Source organism: Lissotriton helveticus, chromosome 10 (genome assembly GCF_964261635.1).
Source record: "Lissotriton helveticus chromosome 10, aLisHel1.1, whole genome shotgun sequence".
NCBI classification, from domain to species: domain Eukaryota; kingdom Metazoa; phylum Chordata; class Amphibia; order Caudata; family Salamandridae; genus Lissotriton; species Lissotriton helveticus.
The window spans coordinates 1,140,487,010-1,140,510,052 of NC_136071.1; the positions used below are offsets into that span (position 1 = coordinate 1,140,487,010).

General features: G+C 44.6%; 1 protein-coding gene across 2 annotated transcripts in view; it reads right to left on the bottom strand.

Moving 5' to 3' along the window:
- RBMS3 (RNA binding motif single stranded interacting protein 3) overlaps nt 1–23,043 on the bottom strand; it is a 1,517,465-nt gene that overhangs the window by 156,126 nt on the left and 1,338,296 nt on the right. For both annotated transcript variants that reach the window (XM_078663941.1, XM_078663942.1), the window contains exon 10: nt 19,817–19,867. In XM_078663941.1, coding sequence (XP_078520067.1) covers nt 19,817–19,867 — 51 coding nt within the window. The remainder of the gene's footprint in view (nt 1–19,816; nt 19,868–23,043) is intronic.

The following is a 23,043-nucleotide window of genomic DNA, read 5'->3' on the forward strand; positions in this document are numbered from 1 at the left end:
CCGGCGGAGCCTGGCCCTACACCGGCACCATTGTAGCAGTCCAGTTCCGCCCGCTAGGCAGGCGTGCGGACTGGTACCGGCGGAAAAGTGGCAGGCGGAAAATCTCACTGCCGCTGTCGTCACCGCCATGCTAATGGGACCGGCGTTTTTCCGGGTTGCGATCGAGGGAGGATGTCCGCAGCCGGTCTGGCGGTTGCCACCGCCGGCCCGGGCGCTGGCCATCCGCCTGCCATCCTAATAGCCCCTAAGTAACTAATAATGTTTTCACTACCTACGGTATCTTTGTATAACTTCTTCATCAACAGTTTTAGCATTTGAGCATATCAGTTGCTTCACAGCTCATGAGATATTAAGAGAACATGCCACAGTGCTGCTGGGTGTTTGCAAATAATCAGCATTGCCATTAATCAAACCGAGGGAGCTTACAGGCAACAGCTGGAGAAATGATCAGAACAGGTGTTTACTGGGACAACAGAGGACTTTCCTTTGGGGTGAATACAAAAGGTCATCTCCTCTTACAATGGACACAAAAAAGACAGGAAAAACCTGCAGACTGAGCAACAGATAAGGAGCCTCAAGGCACAGACTACACCCATTGAAAATTACAATTCCATATTAATATTCTCTTGGGGCTTATATTAAGTCTGTTGATACATCGATACGTCATAATCCATAATCGGCACCTTGATGATGGTGGTCAAAGTCTTTTTCTGGTGACTAGAGGTTGCTCGGTACAGCAAAATAACTGGAAAGATAATGATCCCTAGGAAAAGAGGATAAATGAGTAGATGGAACTAAGACTAGTACACACTGTGATCTTGGCCTCCTGCCACAATGCAGCAGTGTTGCTACAGAAATCCAGTGTTTTTATCCGTCCGTGCCAAATTGAGTTTTGCCTTTGCGGGCATTCCCAAACACTGAAAAATGCTATTTATTACTTTCCGCAGGAATTTGGCACCACCACTAGGTGTAAGGCTGCTGCAAGCAGGGTACTGCACAAGTCTTCTGCATTTATCTATTTAATGGTGATTTGGAAACCTGCCTGGCGCATCTTTTAGAGAAAGCACTCTTCTCTTGGGTGTCATCCAGCTGTGCTTCGCGTAAGCCCCGGAATTCCAGATGTTCATTTTGAGACAAATGGTTTCATATCAATGCAGATCAAATTAACGAAGCAAACCGAGGCTGCATCAAATATGCTCATTGTCGCGAGTCTTTAGTGTCATATCATTACTGGGTGCAATTGATTCACTCATTTAGTTTAGTTCTCCCCCCTGGGGCACTCCAGAGCCTTGTTGTTGGCCCTTCTTCATCTTATCTGCTGGCCCTCAAGGCCAGTGAAGCAGATACTGCCTGGGCGGCTACAGACCGAAAAACCTCACTAAGAAGAGGGATCCCGGATCCTGGGAACGACGTTGAGATCCAAAGTCGTGACATGCTCCCCGACATGGCTGGACTGGTGATTCAAGCATTGATCCAGCCACGAAAGCGCCAAGCCAGCACATTCCTGATCGGAGGGGTACCACAATACCGAGCCATGAATATCGTCTAACCAACTTATTGCGTCCAAATGTCATTTAATAAATTATCGCCGCAGTGAAGTCGATCATAGGATATCGACCAACGATATTTAAGCCACAAGATTTATGTTAGGTGATATTTTTCTTATCCATAGTTTGACATACAGCCTTGATGAATCATAAAGTAAATCGCACTATTTGGAACCATTTTTTCTAAGTTTGTTTTTGATGGGAAACTCTAAGCCCACATCACTATATTGACAGTCACTACAAGCGGGTCTGGTTTTAGCACTTTTACCAGAGCAGGGTTTGGATTTCATTCTAGCTCTGTTGACTACATCTGGTGAGTGTGCCACGCCCCTTAAGATCCACCTCAGCCTCTTTCCTGCCCATGGGTTTCTTCCTTTGTGAGTTTGTTGTCATGAGCTGCTGATGGTGCAAGTGTTGAACAGTGACGCTCGCAGGATTTCATTCCATGAAGACCAGTGCCCTCTGCATGCCCTGGAGCCTAGGATCACCAGCTGGAGCATCAATACTATGAGTACCCAAGCATGTGGGCATATGACCCAAAGCAAGTGTGGCATGGATACGGATCTGGGGGTGCCACCTGGGGCTTGAGGGGGTATGAAAGCTTTGGGACAAAGCAAGCTGGGGGTGCTTATTCATTCAATCAATCAATCAGGATTTATAAAGCACGGCTAATCACCCGTTAGGGTATCCAGGCACTTGCCTCAAAGAGGCGTTCATATCAAACAAGTCAGGGAACATTGAGATGGGAAACGAGCGCGTCAAAGTCTCTTCTGGGGGAAGAAGTAGGTTCTGAGAGGTGCTGACTGTCTAGCATCTGTAGTCTACCCCTTGTCTCTAAGACCTCTTCAATCAGTGCTAATGGGTACTCGCTATCGTAAACATTTACGGCAAGCGTACAGGAATAACAGGACGCCAGCGGCTGTTGTTAATTGTGCTTTTCAATTTTTGTCCCTTCTTTTAGCACTAACTGCATCCTCACCTCAATAATTGAGATGATGACGCATTTTGCACCCAATATTGCTGAAAATGACAGATTTGCATTTCACATAATTACAAGTAATTTTGCCCAAATTTCACATAATTACGCAAAAGCAATTTCCACAAACTTTATACACCTTTAGTGAAAACTTTAAATTGCCCTCACTCCCCTCTTCAAATACTAGGCCATTATTAAAGGCCTGCTCATTAACCCTTTGTCGTTTGCGAATGCCAACAACCCTTCATGCTTGTGGGAAATTCCAAACTTTGAAGGCAAGCCATGCCCTGGAACGCCCCTGTTCCACCACTTGGTGGATTTAAGGATGCGGGGATCTCCGCGGAGATCGCCATCACCGTAAATGGGCTTCCACCTGCCAGGAATCCCTTTGTGAATTCCAAGCATGCGTAGGAAGTCAATCTGATCCATGGTGTTGCACGCAAAAGAGAACAATGCGTTGCTCCACAAAACGTGTAGGCCCTGAATTATATATTGTCAAAAACTAGGAAGTGGAGGATGCAACTGTCCATGGATCTCTAAGTCAGACTTTAGCACAAAACCAATTTTGAGAAAGTTAAGGGCAATTTCAAAACTCATTTATTTTCATTCGCTTCCCAGTCATGCAACCGCGACATGGCTAGCGCTTAGAACCAACTTGGCTGTGGCAGTGAACTATATATTTGTTCTTATCTAATCTCTTACTTCAGTGTCAGTGATTTAAATAGTGGTGCTAGTTTCTTGTCTTTAATTTATCTCACTGGCAGAACTCTAAGGATAATCACAATTCACCATATGTAATACATAAATATATCTACTGCTTTGTAACACTTATAATCACTTGCACTCAACTGCAGTCCAAAGTCCATTTGTCCTCTGGTCCACTTCAAGCAGGGACCAAGCATATGCATACCAGTCTGCAATAGGAACAGTCCAGAAGGAATGCCAGGCCACGCCCCCTCTGGCAGCACAGGCAGCTGCAGGTGGGATCAGCCTTGTGATTTTATTCAGAATGTGGTTATTTTCAGAATGTGGTTATTTTATGTTCCTCTCTATAAAAAAATGTAAAGTGCCCCGACATGCAACTGGAATGCTTTGACCTTAATCAAGATACAAATATGTAAATAGAAAAGCAACCTCACATTTCCTGAACTGCATTTGAAGTGTGTCTCACTGGTTAGGAGAAGTGTGGCTCACTGGTTAGAGGAGGTAGACCCTGAAGCAGAGGTCAGACCTGGGACCAGGGTTCAATTCCCGACGCGGCAGGGTCTTGAGCCTAAAATATCCACGGACTCGATAAGTCTCGTTTCGGTGCCTACTCGAATCACGGGTTCACACTCTGCAGCTCTGGGCATCAGCCTGCTTAATCTCTACTATGGCCCCCCCCGCGGCGGGATGCCTGGCTTTCACCTTGGGGATGCCCAGCACGGGTATCTCACAGGGAAAAAAGCCAGGATGGGTTCCCAAGGCAAGCGCCGAGATGGCTACGGGTAATCGAGCGCTATATAAGAACGCATAATAATAATAATAATAATTTGAGTTTGGACACACCTTGCTTTCTGTTATTGAACCGATAGCTCTGTTTGCAGACTATAAAGCAAGTAGATGAAAAGTGAAATAGACACAGGCCTTTCCCCTCTCTGCCTCCCAGCTCCAGACATTGACAGGTCAGATACACGATGAAAGATGGGTTTCCTGAGACACCCATTATGCGATTCTAACAAAGGCCTGTTAATGCTTATCGATTAGCAAGCAGCCCCTGAATAGTATGCTGACTTTTAAAGTTATGCTCTCCTGGACCATCTTTCTTCTACTTTGCGTTCAATATTGATACAGGGGTCGTCTGATGGATGTCAATCAATACATCTTCAGCATCGTTTATCCTGAACTGACAGGTTGTTTCTCAGGAGTGTCTAGGGGAAATCATTCTCCCTTTACTATCACTGCTCTTCCTCTTCATCTCAAAATATCTCTTGCATCACCGCCGATCGATTAATGCCCGCTCCGCTGATACATTTCCAATATGGTCCCCACCACCAGCGGCAACGCAGCGAGGGCTGGACTTGACGAAGAGTCCTGTCTTTTGATCAGCTGAGTACCTGGCACGTGGAGACTGGCAGGGGTCGCGTCCTCTTCAGATGGTTTCCCCAAGTGGGTGGGTTTTAAAGCCAAATCACTGTCCACATGGCTACCGTGCTCTTGGATCTGTTTGCCAGTGGGTTTACTTTCTTGCACTCAAATCTTTTATTTTTTGCATCATTTGCTTATTTATTTCAAGACTTAAACCATAAAAGCAACCATTACTACATTTTAGGCAGTTAAGGATGGATATACATATGTGATATGGACACACGCCTGCGTAGCCCTCCACGACCTAGGACAAGCATACATCAACCACCGCCTGAACTTCCACCAATCATCCAGAGAACTTCGCTCTGCTGCCCTTGCACAGACACTACGCATCTGCCGAAGCCGCAGCAGAGGCCGATTTTCCTCCTACCTCACCGCCAAGTCCTGGAACAGCCTTCCCCTCCACGTCGAGACATCACCTTCGCTACCAGAATTCAGAAAGAGACTCAAAACCTGGCTTTTCGACTCAGCGCTGCAGCCCAGCGCCTGGATACCTTCACGAGTGATTGATCTGATCTGATATCATATAGTGTTCACATGCAAAACATGTCAGTACAAGTACATATACAAATATGATCTTCCGAACTCACTTATCCAGTGATAACCAGGAAACAACAATGGAAAAAAGGGGAAGAAGGAAGGGAGGGAAAACTGGGTAGGGAAAGTCTCAACGATAAGGGTGCAAGGAGCTTAAATGTGCTCCAACAACATTACGAAACCTGTACATCACCCTCTACCCGACATACCTCCACCTAGCTTGTGGACACAACACTGCCATAGGCAGAGTAGACAACTGCCAGGTCACATGATCAGAAGGGGAGATGTCCACTCCCAATAAAGGGTGGCAAAAGTGAAATGGGGTTAAATCTATTGCAGTCCAAAAAATGGCCTGGATAAGTCCATACTACCTATGTTTGTCACCACCCGTACAGAATCCAGAGAAGTCTGACTATACAAGAGTTAAGCACCCAAAGAAATCCAGAGGAAAGTGGGAGGCTACGGGCTAGAGGAGCGCCACCTTCTCACCATCTGCGTGACATCCAGCAGCGGCCACTGTGAAACAAAAGTGGTGGGGCAGTGCAGGGGAAAGCAGAGGGCAGAGCGGTGGTTAAAAAATAAAAAACAAAAAAAGTAAAAAAGAATTATCTGCTGGCCGCCACTTTTTTGCTCTTCTGCGCCTTTCCTTTTGACTCCCAGTAGTCAATGCAAGGCTCCCAGTGCCCTAAGCCAATCTAGATGCTACTCTTATGTTGGTAATACTATTTGACAGCATGAAAGCAGTGTTGTGATTGGCCGGAGTGGGCTGGTTTGACTTTCAGTTAGGGCCTGGGAGCCTGTGCTTGGTGTCCACCCGATTGGAGAGATCCGAGTGTGCATGTTGGTTTGGCCATCCTACGAAGGCTGGCCAAACTGACATGCGCAATTGCAGCAGTGCCCACCACTCCTCCCCCTGCTGCTGTCCATCAGGATGGCCCGGCCCCATCCCACCCTGCCCTTTGACTCGACTCAGCAAGGAAAAAAATATATAAAAACCTTTGTTATTATCATTTGATTTTTTTTCATGTTTTCACCGCTGAGAGAACAGTGGGGCAACAATTGTCTGCCTTAACGGAGAAGCCACCCATTGTGACAGCCCATCCTTGGGACAAGCTGGAACAGGCATCAAGAGCCCTCGCCTCATACGTTTCAACAGGATGTCACCATGCCAACTTACACCCTTCAATGCATTCCAGCAGTGAGGAACTTCTGGAGAAATGGGTCCACATAATGCCAATGATCAGTCTAAATTTGACCCAAGCATGGATCATTCAAAGAAAATTATGGAAAAAATGGGGGAAGATGGGATGAGTGCCTGGCTAAATGAGAGCATCCTAGTCAAAGGAAGAGACAAAAAAAAGAAAAAAAGCCTTTAATGTACCCCCAATTTATCATTGAGTTTATACGTGGTTCGTTCATTGAGGGCTACTCTATACAATTCCCGCAGCCACTCCTGACCTGATGGGGTTGTGGGTTGGTGCTGTCACGGTAAATGCACAGCTTGACAGCTGCTAATTGCTAGCCAGCAATTAGTGCGGCCATTGACATCAGGGAGATCAGTTGTATCATGAAGAATCGCCAGTTGGTTATGATACAAAAACAACAAACTAAAATGTAAAAGCAGACGGAAAATAAAAAGGGGCTACCCATAAAAAAATATATACAAAACTTAAGTGACTTGTGCACCATCCCTGGCACTGACGTACACTCAATGTCTGGCAGATGTGCATATGTGATTAGGAAAAAAGTAGTCACTCACAGGGCGGTATAGCCAATAGTGTCTGACCCATTGTCGCAAGGTGTATGCTGTGAGAGGAAGAATGTGAATGACTTTCAAATATGCCAATGGCTAAGAGGGCTGACTCAAACTGCCTCTGTATGTAAATGTATGCATATTGTTCACCCACAGATACTCTATCAAAGAACCTTGAGCCCTGAACCCAAGACACTGCAACAACAACTGCTGCCTCGCATCATCTAGATCAACTTTAGGACCATTCACCTGTCACCAATGCCTCTTTGCCTGCAACTCAGAACCTCCCACCAGAGACCACTACGGAACCACTCTACTGCCACCTGCTCAACAGCAGATCACGCTGCAAACATGCCATTGAGATTTGGGACACCATCACCTCACCGCCCCAGAGGTTTGAGATGCTCACGGGTGACTAGTCACGCTTAATAAATACTGACTCTCACCTCTAATGCTACCTTCATTAATGAGACCTGGCTCAACTCTTCCTTCTCCCCCGCCCCGCCCCCGACATGGCTATGGCAATACCCAATGGATACAAGATGTTACACCGGGACCGCACGAACAAACACAGAGGCAGCATCGCCCTCATCCACAAAGACACCATCTGCTGCACCACCTCTGAAGAAGACACTAGACCAATTATGGACCACCTCAACTTCAAACTCTAATCAGAGGCACCCTCGCATACAGACCCCCAGGTTCACGCCCTGGCTTCTGCAACAGAGTTCCCGAATTCATAGCCCCGCTCCCAATCGACTCCAAACACTTCATCTTCCTCGCAGACCGCAACTTCCCCCTCGAGGTGACCTCCAAGGCAACTGCCTCATGTGCGTTGCTGGCTGGATGAAAAACAACTTCCTGAAGCTCAGCAAGGACAAGACCGAAGTGTTGATCTTCAGAAACAACACCTCCCCAGGGTACGACATCTTTCTGAACTTGGGCCCACAACCTCGGCATCATCCTAGAAAGAAAACTCACCATGAAATGCCAGATCAACGCATTCGCCTCCACCTGCTTCCACACCATTTGTATGCTCTTAAAGATCTTCAGATGGCTCCCCGACAACACCAAGAAAATCATCATCCAAGCCCTAGTCACCAGCCGGCAGGACTACGGCGACACACTCTTTCCTGGAATCTCCACCCAACTCCTGAAGAGACTCCAGAAATTTCAGAACTCAGCCGCAAGACTCATATTGAACCTCCCAAAAAGATCGCACATTACCCCCAGCTCAGGAACCTCCATTGATTCCACGTCCAGAAAAGATGCCAATTCAAGATGCTGACACACGCCTACGATGCCCTCCATGACCAAGGAACAGAGTACATTAACCATTGCTTGAACTACCACCCACTTGACAGACACCTGTGCTCCGCTGCCCTCATTCTAGCACACACCCCTTGTTTCCATCAAAGCCCCAGCGGAGTTTCCTCTTCCTCCTACCGTGCCACCAAGTCTTGGAACAACCTTCCCCTCTACCCTCAAAACAGCATTCTTGCTCACTGAATACAGAAAGGGACTCAAGACATGTTTCTTCAACTAACAGAAACAAGATCTCAGCGCCTGGAAACCCTAACAGGTGATCCACCACGCTCTACAAGTCCTGACTGAGATACAGGCACTCCTATTCAGCACAGCACACACATTCTGCCCAATCAAGATTCAAAAGCTGTAGATAAGGGAATCAACATGTAGGAAGAACCAAAGTCCCTCACTAGCAGTACTTCTGTGAGGTCTTTATGTTGATCCCTTAAGGCATAGGGCTTCAAACTGTGGTGCGCGCCCCCCTGGGGGGGGGGCAGCATCCCTTCAGGGGTGGGGGTGCACTTCACCTCACCACTTCACCGTTTATTGTTGCTTCTCAGCGCGAGTCGTGTATCTCAGACCGGGCTGCTGCAGCTCCAGCTGCTGGGGGCTCCGCTGAGAGTGTCTGAAGTCACAGGTCTTTAAAGGCTAGAGGCGTAACAATTTCAGAGAGGTGGGGTTGGCTAATTCTTCCAGCAATAGGAAGATTGGAGCTGCAGGGGCTCCAAGAAGGGGGGAAAAATCAACTAAGCCTTGTTAACCCGTTGCGTGCTCGTGACGGAACTGTTCCGTCACGAGCCTCGGGCGGGCTGTGCTGGTGACGGAACGGTTCCATCACGGCCCGCTCGCCGCGCCTGCGCGGTGCGAATTCCGCGCCTGCGCTGAGCGTTTTAAAGAGCGGGCCGTGACGGAACAATTCCGTCACAAGCACAGCTCACCTGAGGGCCGTGACGGAGCGGTTCCATCATGAGTACGGGAGCGCCGCACGGCCCCGCCTCCCCTTAGCGCTGCGGCGGATAGCCGCCGCAGCTAAGGGGTTAAAGCGTAAATGGTCTTTTAAAGACCTGTGAAGTACTCTGGTGCTTCAGGCAGCTCCAAAACTGTCTGTGTGTGTGCCCGGGAAGCTGTTTCAGCCTGGGCTGACACACACATGACAGGGGGGGCTGAAGCCCTCTGAGCCCTATGGGCGTTGTGCGCCTGTTAAAGACCATGTGTATATTTACATACCTTTGTAAACTGATTACAGAGGCTGTTTATTTTCTGGTTCCAATACCCCCTGGGCCACACTCTGCCTCCTCCTTACATTTGGATTTTACTTTTTACTGCCTTGGTGTGAGAATGCATTTTATGAATAGGAATATTAAGTAGGGTTGCCAGAAGAAAAATGGCAGCCATGTGTTGTTTAGAGTGGGAACAGCCATTAATACAGTTTTTACCACGTGTTGCTATTACATCGCATGCGTTACAACGCATGCGATGTTACACCGCGTGGTAAAAACCACGCATACCATTACATCTCATGCGCTTTTACAACGCATGCGATGTAATGTGTAATGGCGGCGGCTATCCGAGTCGCTGAAAGGAAACTTAGGGTGTTTCCTCACAACGACGTGCGCCAAGCAGGAAGGAGGAAGCGGGCACCGGGAGCAGAGACGGCGACGCGTGAGAGGAGAGAGGTAAGGGGGTTTGAGCGTGGGGTGGGGGGTTATTTTTGTAGGGTTTAGGGTAGTGTAAAAGTAGTGTTCTAATGTTTGTGTGTGGTATTTTTAACGTTTTAGAGTGTTTTTTTGTAGTGTAGTGTTGTAGTGTTTGTTTAGTGTAGTGTATTAGGGTTTAGGGTACTGCTGTAGTGATTTAGGTTTTAGGGTAGTGTAGTAGTGTTTGTGTAGTGTAGTGATTTAGGTTTTAGGGTAGTGTAGTAGTGTTTGTGTAGTGCAGTGTTTTAGTGTTTAGGGTAGTGTAGTGTTTTAGGGTTTAGGGTAGTGTAGTAGTGTTTGTGTAGTATAGTGTTTTAGGGTTTAGGGTAGTGTAGTGTTTTAGGGTTTAGGGTAGTGTTGTAGTGTTTGTGTAGTGTAGTGTTTTAGGGTTTAGGGCAGTGTTGTAGTGTTTGTGTAGTATAGTGTTTTAGGGTTTAGGGTAGTGAAGTGTTTTAGGGTTTAGTGTAGTATAGTAGTGTTTGTGAAGTGTTTTAGGGTAATGTAGTAGTGTTTGTGTAGCTTTTTAGGGTTTAGGATTGTGTAGTAGTGTTTGTGTAGGGTAGTGTTTTAGGGTTTAGGATAGTGTAGTGTTTTAGGTGTTGGTGTAGTATAGTAATGTTTGTGTAGTGTAGTGTTTTAGTGTTTAGTGTAGTGTTCTTAGTTTTTTAGGGTTTAGGGTAGTGTATGGGTGGGAGTAGTGTGGGTAGTGTAGTAGTGTATTAGGGATAAGGGTAGTGTAGGGGTGGGTGTAGTGTGGGTAGTGTTGTAGTGTAGTAGTGTTTTAGGGTTTAGGGTAGTGTAGAGGTGGGAGTAGTATGGGTAGTGTTGTAGTGTAGTAGTGTTTTAGGGTTTAGGGTAGTGTAGGGGTGGGAGTAGTGTGGGTAGTGTTGTAGTGTAGTAGTGGTTTAGGGTAGTGTATGGATGGGAGTAGTGTGGGTAGTATTGTAGTGTAGTGGCTCACACTGATCACCATGCGCTCACACCACCCGCTCACCCTGCACTCACACTGCACTTATGCCACTCACCATGAATTTATACCATTCTCCCTCCACTTACCCTGTAGTCACATTAGCACACCGCACACTCTGCACTCACAGTGATCTCTCTGCACTCAAAATGCTCTTGCGCTGTTTACCCTGTACCTCACCCTGCAGTCACAGGAGCACACTACTCACCCTGCTCATGTGACACTTCACTCGCTGGTCCCTCTCATGTGTACGATCAGTGTTAGGGCCAGCCCTGGCTGGGATTTTGCCCCGCCCCCAAAGATCGGGTCTAGTTGCATCCAATGTTGCATCCCATGACGGAAGTACGTTTCACTGCAATGAATTTACAATGTTGTATCCTTCCTGAAGATTCCATTCTCTGGCAGGTAAAAGTGAAGAGCTTTTTGTATTATTTTTTTAAAGCCTCGCCCCTTTCCCCTTCGTCTCACTACTAGTGGGAACGTTGGATGTTTCAAGGAGGAGCGAATTTGGCATTAATGCCATAGGTGTTGACTTTGGTTTTGGGGACCCTGGTTCGAGTCCTGGTATCGGCTCACCATCATGTGATCCTGGGCAAAATCACCTAATTTACCAGTGACTTACGAAAAATGAATTTGACCTTGATTAAGGTCGCTGGTGCTTGTATAATATGTTCTAATCCCTAGAGCTGAGTCCACAAGCCTAATATAACAAATATTGTGAAGTATGCCTACCATCTGTCCTCAATTCTTTCGTAGACCAAATTTAAATGTTTTCTTGTGCAGCTATTTCTGAAGCTTTGGAAGGCGATCTTCTTTATAAGCCAACTATGCTAACAAATTGACTCTTGATGCTACGAGAGAATATATCCTCTTGAATCACTTATATCACATGTGAATTATGTAAATGTCCCCTGGGCCTTCTTGGAAAACTGTGGCTGGCCTCCTACTGGCAACACCTGGCCATACTCCACATAATTATGGATTTTTGAATCATGTCAGAAAGCTTGTTTTGCGGAACCCGTTTTTCTGATATCTTGTTTAGGGGTAAGGATGTGGCGAAACAGCCAGAGCTGATGACAATAGAGCTGGGGAACCAGGTGAAATTCTTGGTGTCTGATCAACATCCTGTAATTCTGTAATTCTGGGCAAATCACTTAATCTCCCTGTGTTTACAAGAAATGAAAGTGTGCTTGTGTAATGTAAAATATGCTCCTGTAAAGTGCTCCAATACCTTTGGGTCATGTTCGCACTATATAAAACTGCAAAAACGATATTACAGGATTTTGTCAGCACTCCCGTTTCCAGGTACTTCTCATGACTGGAAGTGGAGCACAAACCAAGGATGACCGAAGTAAGAATCCATCCACAAATTGTCTTTCTGGAGAAAAACAGGCACACCCCACACCTGTGTTTGGGGGTGTTTTTGCTAATTTATCCTAAATTTTGTGTTTTATGTGAAAAATAAAGCACCAACATAATTTTTTGTGCTAATTTTTTCTTGGAGACTTTTCATTTGCACTTTAGAATAAGCACAAGCACTAAAAAAACTTCAGTTTACTAAACACTCTTACATTATTTACAATTATTTGCCCTATACGACCTGGCCTCTGCAGGAGGGAAGGGCCATCAATGATGCAGAGTACCAGCTTCCAGAACTTTTTTGTCAAGTGGTGGTGGGGGGCGAGAGGGGGGTGGCTCGACGTGTAAAAAGGTTTAGATGGGGGGGGCTCAGCCAACAAAAGTTTGAAGACCTCTGCCTTAAGGTCTGGTGACAGCTGCGCTGTCAAGTGAGACCTAATTAAGGGTGCAACTAGGTGAAATAACTAAAGGTGAAAACACAAAGCGAAGACACACCGCAGAAACACAACACAATCTGAGTGATGAAAAGAGAGCTAAAATGCAGGACAAATAGGAGAGGATAAGACAAGTCGAAATCAACATTATAGAGTAAAAAGATAGAAAAAAATTCAGAGGAAAATCAGCAAACAACATTAAAAAGGGGAGGTTTTTAAAAAAAAAAGGGAAAATAGATGAAAGGAGAGACCGTCGGCAAAAAAAGAACTTGAACATGAAAAGGGAATACGATAGAGAAACAAGATGAGGGAAGAGAAGAAAGGGGGAAAAGGGGAAGAAAGTAGCATTCAATCTTTATCTGTATGCCATCTCTTAAAATGTAGGTGAGTTACCAGAGAGGAAGATCTACCTCTTGGTGAATTTAAAGTGTCATTTTCAGGATACTTGTTTTAATTCTTGTGAGGGAGTTAACTTGGCTGTTATCATAAATGATGCAGAGATCTGTGTGTGGCCTGCAGGTCATGCTGAAAATGAAAAGCACCTTGGTGAATAAATCAACTTCAGTTCCAGGTGAGCAAAATTATCTGTTAATTGAACAAGATTAGAAAGTTCTCTACTAGTTCATAAAAAGGCTGGATTTTTTGTTTTTTAAAAAACATGTGACACTGGCCCTCCAGCACCTACATCACCTATTTGAAAATGGTTATCTGCTGGAATTCAAATATTCTGTGTACACATCGGTATCTTTTTTTCTTAAACTGTTTTCATTTAAGATTCATAGAGCAATAACAAACAACGTAATAAGAGCAAGTTGCAATATAATTATTACACGTTGGAAGTATTACAATGTTTGAAATGTGGAAAAAAGATAAAAACGATGAAAGATGTGTATTATTTTATATATTAAAAGGGAAGGGAAGGGAAAAGCTAAAAGAGAAGTGAGGAATAAAGGGGGAAGTAGGAGGAAGTGGGAGAAAAAAGATAGAAACAAGTTCAGAATAAGAGTGAGACATAAATGATTAAGATAACGATGAGTGCAAAGAGAGATAAGTAGTAAAGGGTAATCAATATAAATCGGATTTAATTTTCTGGTCACGATAATGAGGAGATAGTATATATTCTGGGCCCTATTATGTATAGGTTTCACTATCGACCGCCGTATTACAATGACGGCGGTCTGAAGTGAAACCGGACGGTCATTACGGCTGTCTTCCGACGGGCTCTTTGAGATTGCCGGCCATGCGGAACCGGCACTTAATCCCTTCAAGATGACATTTCCATAGTCAAGATTACAATGTCGGTTTCCCACAGGCTTTCCATGTTGGGGTTTCTGACATGGAAAGCCTTTTGGGAAACGAGTTTGGGGACCCCTAGTAGGGCCACCTTGTCCCCTCTGCCTCTGGTTGGGGGCCAAGGGAGCACTTATGTTGCCCCCCTTTTAATCCCTGCACTGTGTGGCAGGCCCTGTGAGGTGCCTACCATGTGGTGGAGGTGTTAACAGAAACTCCCATTTCTCTATGGTAGATTGTTCTACGGCTGATTTACAGCCGCAGCACAAGCTCACATAAAGAAATGGGAGTATTCAACCGCACCATGTGCGGTTGCATTGTAATAGTGGTGTTGGGACCGCCGACTGGAGGTCAGTCCCGAGACCGCACGTCCGCCCAACATCGTAACGAGGCCCTCTGTGTTCATCACAAATTAACTTCCATCATGTTAACCCAGATATCTTAGAAGTTTCTTTCCGACTGGAGAGTATACCTTTTAAAGCCAATGCAATAAAAAGATCATATAACAAACGTTTGGGGGAAAAGTGATCAAAATCAGGTGACATAGATCCTAGGGAAACATTTTGGGTTGTTAGTGGTATACTACAGTGGAAGATATTTAAACATTTAGACCAAATAGATTTCCAAAAATGAGAGCAATACTAGAGTAACATTGGAAATGGAATAAGACCAGCAAAGCAGAGAAACAGATTAAACAAATTTAGAGACACATTCTGGGGTAAGAATAGCTTTATTATAAAAAAACAAATAGAGATTGTGTAATGTGTGCATCTTCGGTAGTGTTATAAATTCTAAGCCATAATGTATCCCAGTAATGAACAATAAACGAAAAGGAAAGGTCAGTTTCCCATAATATTTCAAACAGATTTTTTGTTTGTACAGCAATTGGTGTTAGTAACATTTTGTATGCAGAAGCAGCTTTAGGAATAGCATCATGCTGAATGTTGTCTAGAAGTGTGGAAGGTAGGGTTGAAACTGGAGAAGGGAAGCTATGAGTAATTAAAAAGGAACAGATAATAGAGGACAGAATTCATATTCCTTTTAAAAAGTGGACTATTTTTAGCCAAAGTGTCAGAATCCTCTTCTAGGTAAGGTCAAAGATGGCGTTAGCATCTTCTCCTCCGTGTATCTCTTCTCCTGCAAGGCTGAGGCGGTCCAGCAGGAGAGGTGGGTTGTATGTCAATACAACACAGTGTTTACACCGCACTACCATTACAACGCTGGTTTTACAACGCAAGTCGTTACCACGACTTGCGCTGTAGGGTGCTGGACTTAGAAATAGTAAGATTTACTATTCCAACACCAGCCTACGTACAGTAGGGAAGGTGTTGGAATAGTAAATCTACTATTCCTTAGCCTAGAGCGCCCTCCACCGCAAGTCATGGTAGTGCGGTGTAAACACCGCGTCGTAATGGATGTTCCCCGAGAGGGGTGCATGCAAATGCATGCAAATGACCTCTGGGTGGCCTTATGGGGCCTGATGGAGGAAAGAGTCCATATGCTCGCCCACTCTCTCTTAACATGCACACTTCACACGCAGCTGCAGAATAATGGCCACCACTAGGAATACAGCTCTTCAGCTGTGAAAACAGTAGGGAATATTGGCTGAATCTGTGTCACCCAGGATAAGCTCTTCCTATCTTGCCAAGGGGTTCTGAAAAACAGATCTTGGAAGCCAGAGCTGCCAGCTCGAATGGCAAAGCACGCCTGACCTTTCTGAGAGGATGAGGGAAGCAGTGTTTGCAGCCCTATGAATAATCAAACACGCTCTTGACATGCAGCATTTAGAAGGGCCTGATCTCAGAGACCCCTCTCTCTGGAGGAGGTGATGACAGATGCCTTCGGTACACAGACCCGCAACACTCAGAGGAGATATTGTTTTGCGTCGCAGACAGAATCAATTAAAAGCTGGGCGAGATTTTTATAGTTACATCCAAAATGTGGAACGTGGGCCAAAAATCTACTTACGCTGCTTGGGTCAGGTTATTTTCTGTTATTCAACCACCACAAACCCCAACAGAGTGATGTTCTGATCCCGTCGGTGGTTTATAAGATACTAAATAGATGTATCACAGTTACCGGTACAGATACTGTTATAGGCCTGAAAGGTACAGCTTGTCCCACTTAAGGTGAACCGCAAGCCTGCTCAGGCCACCTGTCAATCCTCTTGGCCACACCCGTGCAGAATGCGCTAATAACGTGACACATTTTAGTGTAGGCCACAGTGGCACCCGCGCACATTCAGCATGCAGAGTGTCATGCTCAGCCCCAGCCAGGCAGGGGGTGGGGCTTTAAAAGCCACACGTTTAGAACCATCAGCGATTCTGTGTCTAGGAACAAGTGTGAAAGGCCCAGGGTAGCAGAGCTGGGCCGTGGCACATCTTGGCACTCAGCAGCCCCTCAGGAGGAATAGAGATGTCCCTTTGTGAATCACTTCACAAGTTTGTCAAGCGACAAGCTGTGGTATAAGGGAGTTGTACTTTCTCAAGCTATGTATGTATGTATGTCCCTGTGTGTTTTGTTTCACTGTAGATCAATGTGTGTGTGTGCAATCACACACCAAGGGGGATTTGTCCAGGACAAAACACAAACTGAATTGTCTTTAGCAGTTAATAATGGCTTTTAATTACTACTCAATCTTAGTAGAATGGAAGTTTGAGTTAAAACCTGCAAGGATTGAAACAGCGAATTTATAGGTTTGCATGCAGCTGTTTGCTTTAGCTGCATAACCCCTTGGGGGCTTATTTAGAAGGCCCTTGCGCCACTTTTGCGTCATTTTTCACATGGGAAAAGTGACGCAAAAGTGGCGCAAGGGGCATGTAAATCTGCCCCTTGATCTTTTAACTAGGATTGAAATTTGTGACCTGCAGATGGCACAGGGCTCTGTCCAACAAATGCTGTCATACTCGTCCACACACCTATGGCCTGCTGGTTACATGTAAGTGCCCTGAAGGCATATTAAGCGCATAAGATATTTTTATGACAATACAAAGAGCTGACTGTATGTTCAGATCTCCGCAGCAAGCACAGTTACCATTTTACCAGTAGTATAACCTGGCACTTGGCCAATACGCATGCGTGTAGACCTGTACTTAGAGATTCATTTTAATGTGGTGTGTTTGTAACCAGTAAAGAGGAAAGAAAAACACACTTCTGTGTAGTTAGCCACCCACCAGAAACAGATTCGCCAACATGGCCAAACAAAGACACTATGAAATTTATCTACAATCTTGTGCCTGCAACATACAATTGGTTGCATCAGACATACTACACTTATAGAGGCACCGACCTCTGATGAATCACCCCTGATTTCTGGACAAGCCAGTCTCCCTCTGACTGCCACTCACATTCAGGAATGCCACCTACCTTGGAAAGCATACACCAATCCTTTATTCTATTTTTTATTTACTGTTTAGGATGAAATAATGGCACAATATGCTGAATATGATCTTCGTATTAAAGTAGCGTTCTTAATTCGTGTGGTAAACAAGATGTGCAATGGTATACTAGGTAAGTTCTGCATTTCTGCATATCTCTCTCTCTTGATATTACATTTGTTGTTCAATATATTAATTCAAATATATATTTTTTTGACTATATATTTAAGGCATTTTAATATAATTACATCAACATAATAAAAAGTGAATTATTGATAAAATAAACATAGTAGATTCAGAATTAGAGTGATATGCTGAAATTGAGTTTAAGTTGAGTGTATTTCTAACATAATTCCTCGCTTGTTTTTATGCATTAGATTTGCTATTTTATGTTTAAATAAATAAACAAATATGGTTGAATAGGTCAAGATACGTCTCATGGAGTCACAAGCAGCACACCTGCCCATCCCTCCCCACAAACATCAAAGTGCATGTCCTTTCCTTGAGGACTTCTTGAAGGAATGAGCCTCAACTAGGAGGATCTCTTCACTCTATTACACCACAGACACTTCTAGATGCACCTATGTTTTGTCATTTTGACATCTGTGAAGCTGCCTAAGGCCCTCTCTGGTTTGCTGTAGAGCAAAGAACGAGCATCAATGAATGAATCATTGAGGTCCTGCAAACAGTTGGGGTACCCAAGAGGACAGGCCCCAATGGAAACAAGCTTCCTGTAGAGACACATAATCGATAGAGCGGAAGAAATATGGGAAAAGGGGCTGAAAAGATGGAGCACACCTCTGGATTAAGTCAATCTCTCCCCCAATGGGCAAACAAACTCTCTGAGATCTGGGAAAGAATGTAGGATCGTCTGTTTGCTTTAGTAAGGGACCGGTCCACCGGGCAAGATGAAGAACAACACTGGCCAGTCTCAACCGGGCCTCTTCCGGATCCCGCCCGTTGTCACACTTTTTGTTCCTCACGTGGTCTCACTAGCACCACTGATGCCAATCATCAGCTCCAGCCCAAAGACCATAGGCATGACCAAACCTTTATCCACATGGACACCACAGGAATCCGGTATGCAACGTTTACCACGCAATTTTTACAACGCACTACCATTACAACGAAACTTTTACAACGCAAAAACTTTTACAACGCATACCTTTACAACGCATGTTTTTACAACGTAGATACCTTTACAACGCATACCATTACAACGTAAGTATTGGTAAGTATATCATTATTTTTAAAATGTTATATGTTTGGGTTTTTGGGTAAAGGGGTATTTTTAGGGTTCAGGGTCAGTTTTCAGTTTTTGGGTAAAGGGATATTTTTAGGGTTCAGGGTCAGTTTTCAGTTTTTGGGTAAAGGGGTATTTTTAGGGTTCAGGGTCAGTTTTCAGTTTTTGGGTAAAGGGGTATTTTTAGGGTTCAGGGTCAGTTTTCAGTTTTTGGGTAAAGGGGTATTTTTAGGGTTCAGGGTCAGTTTTCAGTTTTTGGGTAAAGGGGTATTTTTAGGGTTCAGGGTCAGTTTTTAGTTTTTGGGTAAAGGGGTATTTTTAGGGTTCAGGATCAGTTTTCAGTTTTTGGGTAAAGGGGTATTTTTAGGGTTCGGGGTCAGTTTTCAGTTTTTGGGTAAAGGGGTATTTTTAGGGTTCAGGGTCAGTTTTCAGTTTTTGGGTAAAGGGGTATTTTTAGGGTTCAGGGTCAGTTTTCAGTTTTTGGGTAAAGGGGTATTTTTAGGGTTTAGGGTCAGTTTTGGGTTTTTGGGGTACAGGGGTATTTTTAGGGTTCAGAGTCAGTTTTGGGTTTTTGGGGTACAGGGGTATTTTTTATAAATAAAATAAAATTACATTTAAATTAAATTAATTAAATAAAATTAAATAAAATTAAATTATATTACAATATGTTTAATTAATTTAAATTAAAAAAATTATTATATACTTACCAATACTTACGTTGTAATGGTATGCGCTGTAAAGGTATATGCGTTGTAAAATCTTGCGTTGTAAAGGTATGCGTTGTAAAAGTTTTTGCGTTGTAAAAGTTTTGTTGTAATGGTATGCGTTGTAAAAGTATGCGTTGTAACGTCATACATCCCAGGAATCCATATGACACACAATGGACCTAGTGGACCACACCAGTCCTAACATACCTGTAAGGAAACATGTTCAGCGTGTTACAGATACAATGAAGAAACATATTGATGCCTTGATCAGTTCACTGTAACAAGCTACCCCGTCCCAAAGTCACTACCGTGAAGGACTTCGGGAGCAGGTACATGGCGCTCATTTAGTATACAAACTGCCCAAGGACAAGCCCTTAGAAGGGACTGGGAGTATAATTGTATGAGTATAATTTGAAAACAAAGTACATAAGGGTAGGTGCACTGCACCGCACTAGTAAGGGTTCATAATGTGGCAAGACTGTGCTCGCACTTACCGTGGGTTGCATCACGTACGACGGGTGAGGCATCCACGACGTGCTTTGGACCTAAAAAGAAACAAGCCATTATCAGAAAAACAGAAAAAACACAAAGGAAAGAATACTTGCCTAGGCGGATACAAAGATACAAGCATATATTGTTGGGTGACATTTTAGATGCAGTTAGAATCAGGTGCAACTTATCACTTAAAAAAAATGCCAGCAGAAGTTCAGCTATTATGTTAACACACACTTTTCTCTTCATATTTAATACGTAATGTTTGTAATATAGTACACAGAAAATGTTCAAATTTAACATTTATCTTAAAAATGTCAACAAAGTATCCTGAAAAACATCAGTACATCATACAGAAATGGGCCATTTCCAGCTCTTATTCAGCTAAGAATAGAGCAAAAAAATAAAAAATAGAACCGCGGAAATAAATACAAATTCACTTTCCATGGAAATTATGTCCAAAGGAAACTAATTTAGCCTCTCATCCACTGTTGAGAAAGCTTGGTTGGTTCCTTATTTTAAAACCTATCAATGTGAAGGGTAACATAAAGGCTTCAATTGCTTTTGTGTTGGTTCTGGGCAAACAGCAACTTCCTTTCCTCATCTCCAGCTCTTCAAAGAACCTACCAACAACCCTTCTCTGCCTTTCTCTTGGTTGTATGTTCTTACAACGAACTCCGTTGTAACGCATGCCTTTACCACGCATGCGTCACAACGGAATGGAATTTCCACGCTTATCCTTCTCCGCGTATTTTTCGTGGTGACGTCATACGTCGTAAAGAGGAAGCAAAAGTTTCTTTCCGTTTCCTCTTATACGACGCCGATTGCCTGCACATCTCGACTTCAGGTTAGGTTTTTTTTTGGGGGGGGGGGGAAGCCCCCCCAACCCCCCTTTTTTTAATTGTACCCTTTACCACACATGCCTTTACTACGTACCTCGTAGTAAACGTATGCATGGTAAAGGCTTTCGTTGTAACCACGCATATGTTGTAATGCATGCGTGGTTAAGGTTTTCGTGGAAACGGCCGCGTTGTAGTGGTCGTTTCCCCTTTCTCTTTCACATACGGACCCCTCTCCTTTCTAAGAACCAGCAAATGAGAACCCTGCTAGATTTGTATCAGAAAACAACATGCCCCAATCATTGAGCAGTAGTCAGAAAACTGAAGTCATCTTGTATTTATTTTGTTCTCTTCTCTAACTGCAGCTTGAACAATGAAACTCATGGTTCTCCATCCATGTTCAGCTTCTGATGTGGATTTTCACTCTGTTGGACAGTCATTCCCTCTACTCTCTGAATGTCCTACACAGCTCTTTCTTGGCTTTCTTCCCATCCCTCAAGACTCATTCGCTTCATGTCTTGAGCACAGCGGGTCCCTACCCCTCTCCCTCACAGTCTCCCCAGGGTGCTGACCTTTTCAGATAGCCTCCTTGCTTCCCTGGTTTGTTCCTGTCTACTACCTTGTAATTTCTATGCTGATTTTGAATTTTTATGATTCAAACTCATCTAAAAGTAAAAATAATGTCTACTTACTTCCACGCAAGCAAGTCCCCTTGGATAATTCCTCTCCTGGTTTCCTCCCATTATTTACCTTACCTTATAATGTAGACATACCCTTTAACTCTTCCCTTTACCTCCCAACTGAAACAGGTACCCTCCACAAACACACACGCAGACACACACACATACAAACATATATATATATATATATATATATATATATATATATATATATGCTATAAACACATGCACCGATTCCCCAACTTACATGCACACAAACACATATGTAGTTGCACACTCACATACACCCACTTACATACCTAGTCATACACACAATCACTCAAATATTTAGGCCCCTCCCCAGCGATTTAGTGAGGTGCTTCGGTGAGTTAGGTAAGTGCGCTGAGTAAGATGAACCGGTGAGAGACCTGAAGTGCATGAGTAAAGAGACACAGCTGCACACACACATACAAACACACATTCTCATTCCCACACACAAATATACTAACTCTTGCACATGTACACACACACTCTTCTTAATGAGTGAATGTGAGTAAGAGAGCATGTGAATAGGTGAGTGTAGGAGCGTGAAAAAGTTGAACAAGTAGAACCGACTGCAGCAAAAAGATCACACTTGTGGCACTTCAGCTGAAGGATTATTACTTGACAGTGCTTCATTTTTTATACAGGGAATCGCAAAATACTGATTCTCCTGACCACAGGTCTGGCAGCCTTTTAACTACAGAACCAGTATTTTTAAATTCTTGGCTGTACTGTAGGCATGCACATTTCTTAGTATTAGTAATAACAGGAAGCTATGTTTGATCTCCAGGTGGGTCAATTTCCAAGCTTTAAATGCAAAGGGGGTAATTAGGATGTCGGGCGGATAGCCTCCGCCAGGCTGGCGGTGGCAATCCGCCCGACATCCTTCCCCCCGCCATATTACGATGGCAGAGGGGACCGCAGCGGTGGGAAACACCGCCCGCCTGTTTTCCGCCCCGGTCGCCTTGCGGCCGGGGCGGAAAAGGGATAACATGGTGGCGGTGTCTATCAGACACCGCCAGCCATATTATAATGGGCATTTTTCAATCCCTTTCCGTGGCGGCAATGCCGCCACGGAAAGGCAGGCAGACTTCACTCTGGGGGCCCCCTGCGGGCCCCCAGAGTGAAGCACAGTAGGGAGGTGCACACGGGGGGGGGTACCTATGGTACCCCCCTGCATTTGCACAATGAAAGTGGCAGGCACCGCACGGTGCCTGCCGCTTTCATTACGCAAATGCTGCAATGCATTTTCAGCATTGTGGCGGCCGGTGCAGAGAGCACCGCCCGCCACAATGCTGAAAATACAGGATGTGCCCACCACTGTGGCGGGCACATCCTAATGGCACCCCTGAGACCCCCGCCCTTAAGGCGGGCGGTCCCGTTTTCCGATAGGGTGGCGGGCGGACAAAGACCGCCCGCCATCCTAATGTGGCCCTAAGGGCCTGATTTAGATTTTGGCAGGCTGGTTACTCCATCACAAACATGACTGATATTGCCTCCACTGTATTACAAGGATATTATATCCAATTGCACTTGTAATATGGCGGACACAATATCTTTGATTCAAAAAGAAGTCTAAGCAAATTGTGCAAAGGTGGCCTAAACGATTGTAGACAAGCTGCAATAGCTAAATAAGCAGAACCGCTGATGTAGCGAAGATGGTGACCCTGTAGCAGGTGGGCTGCTGCT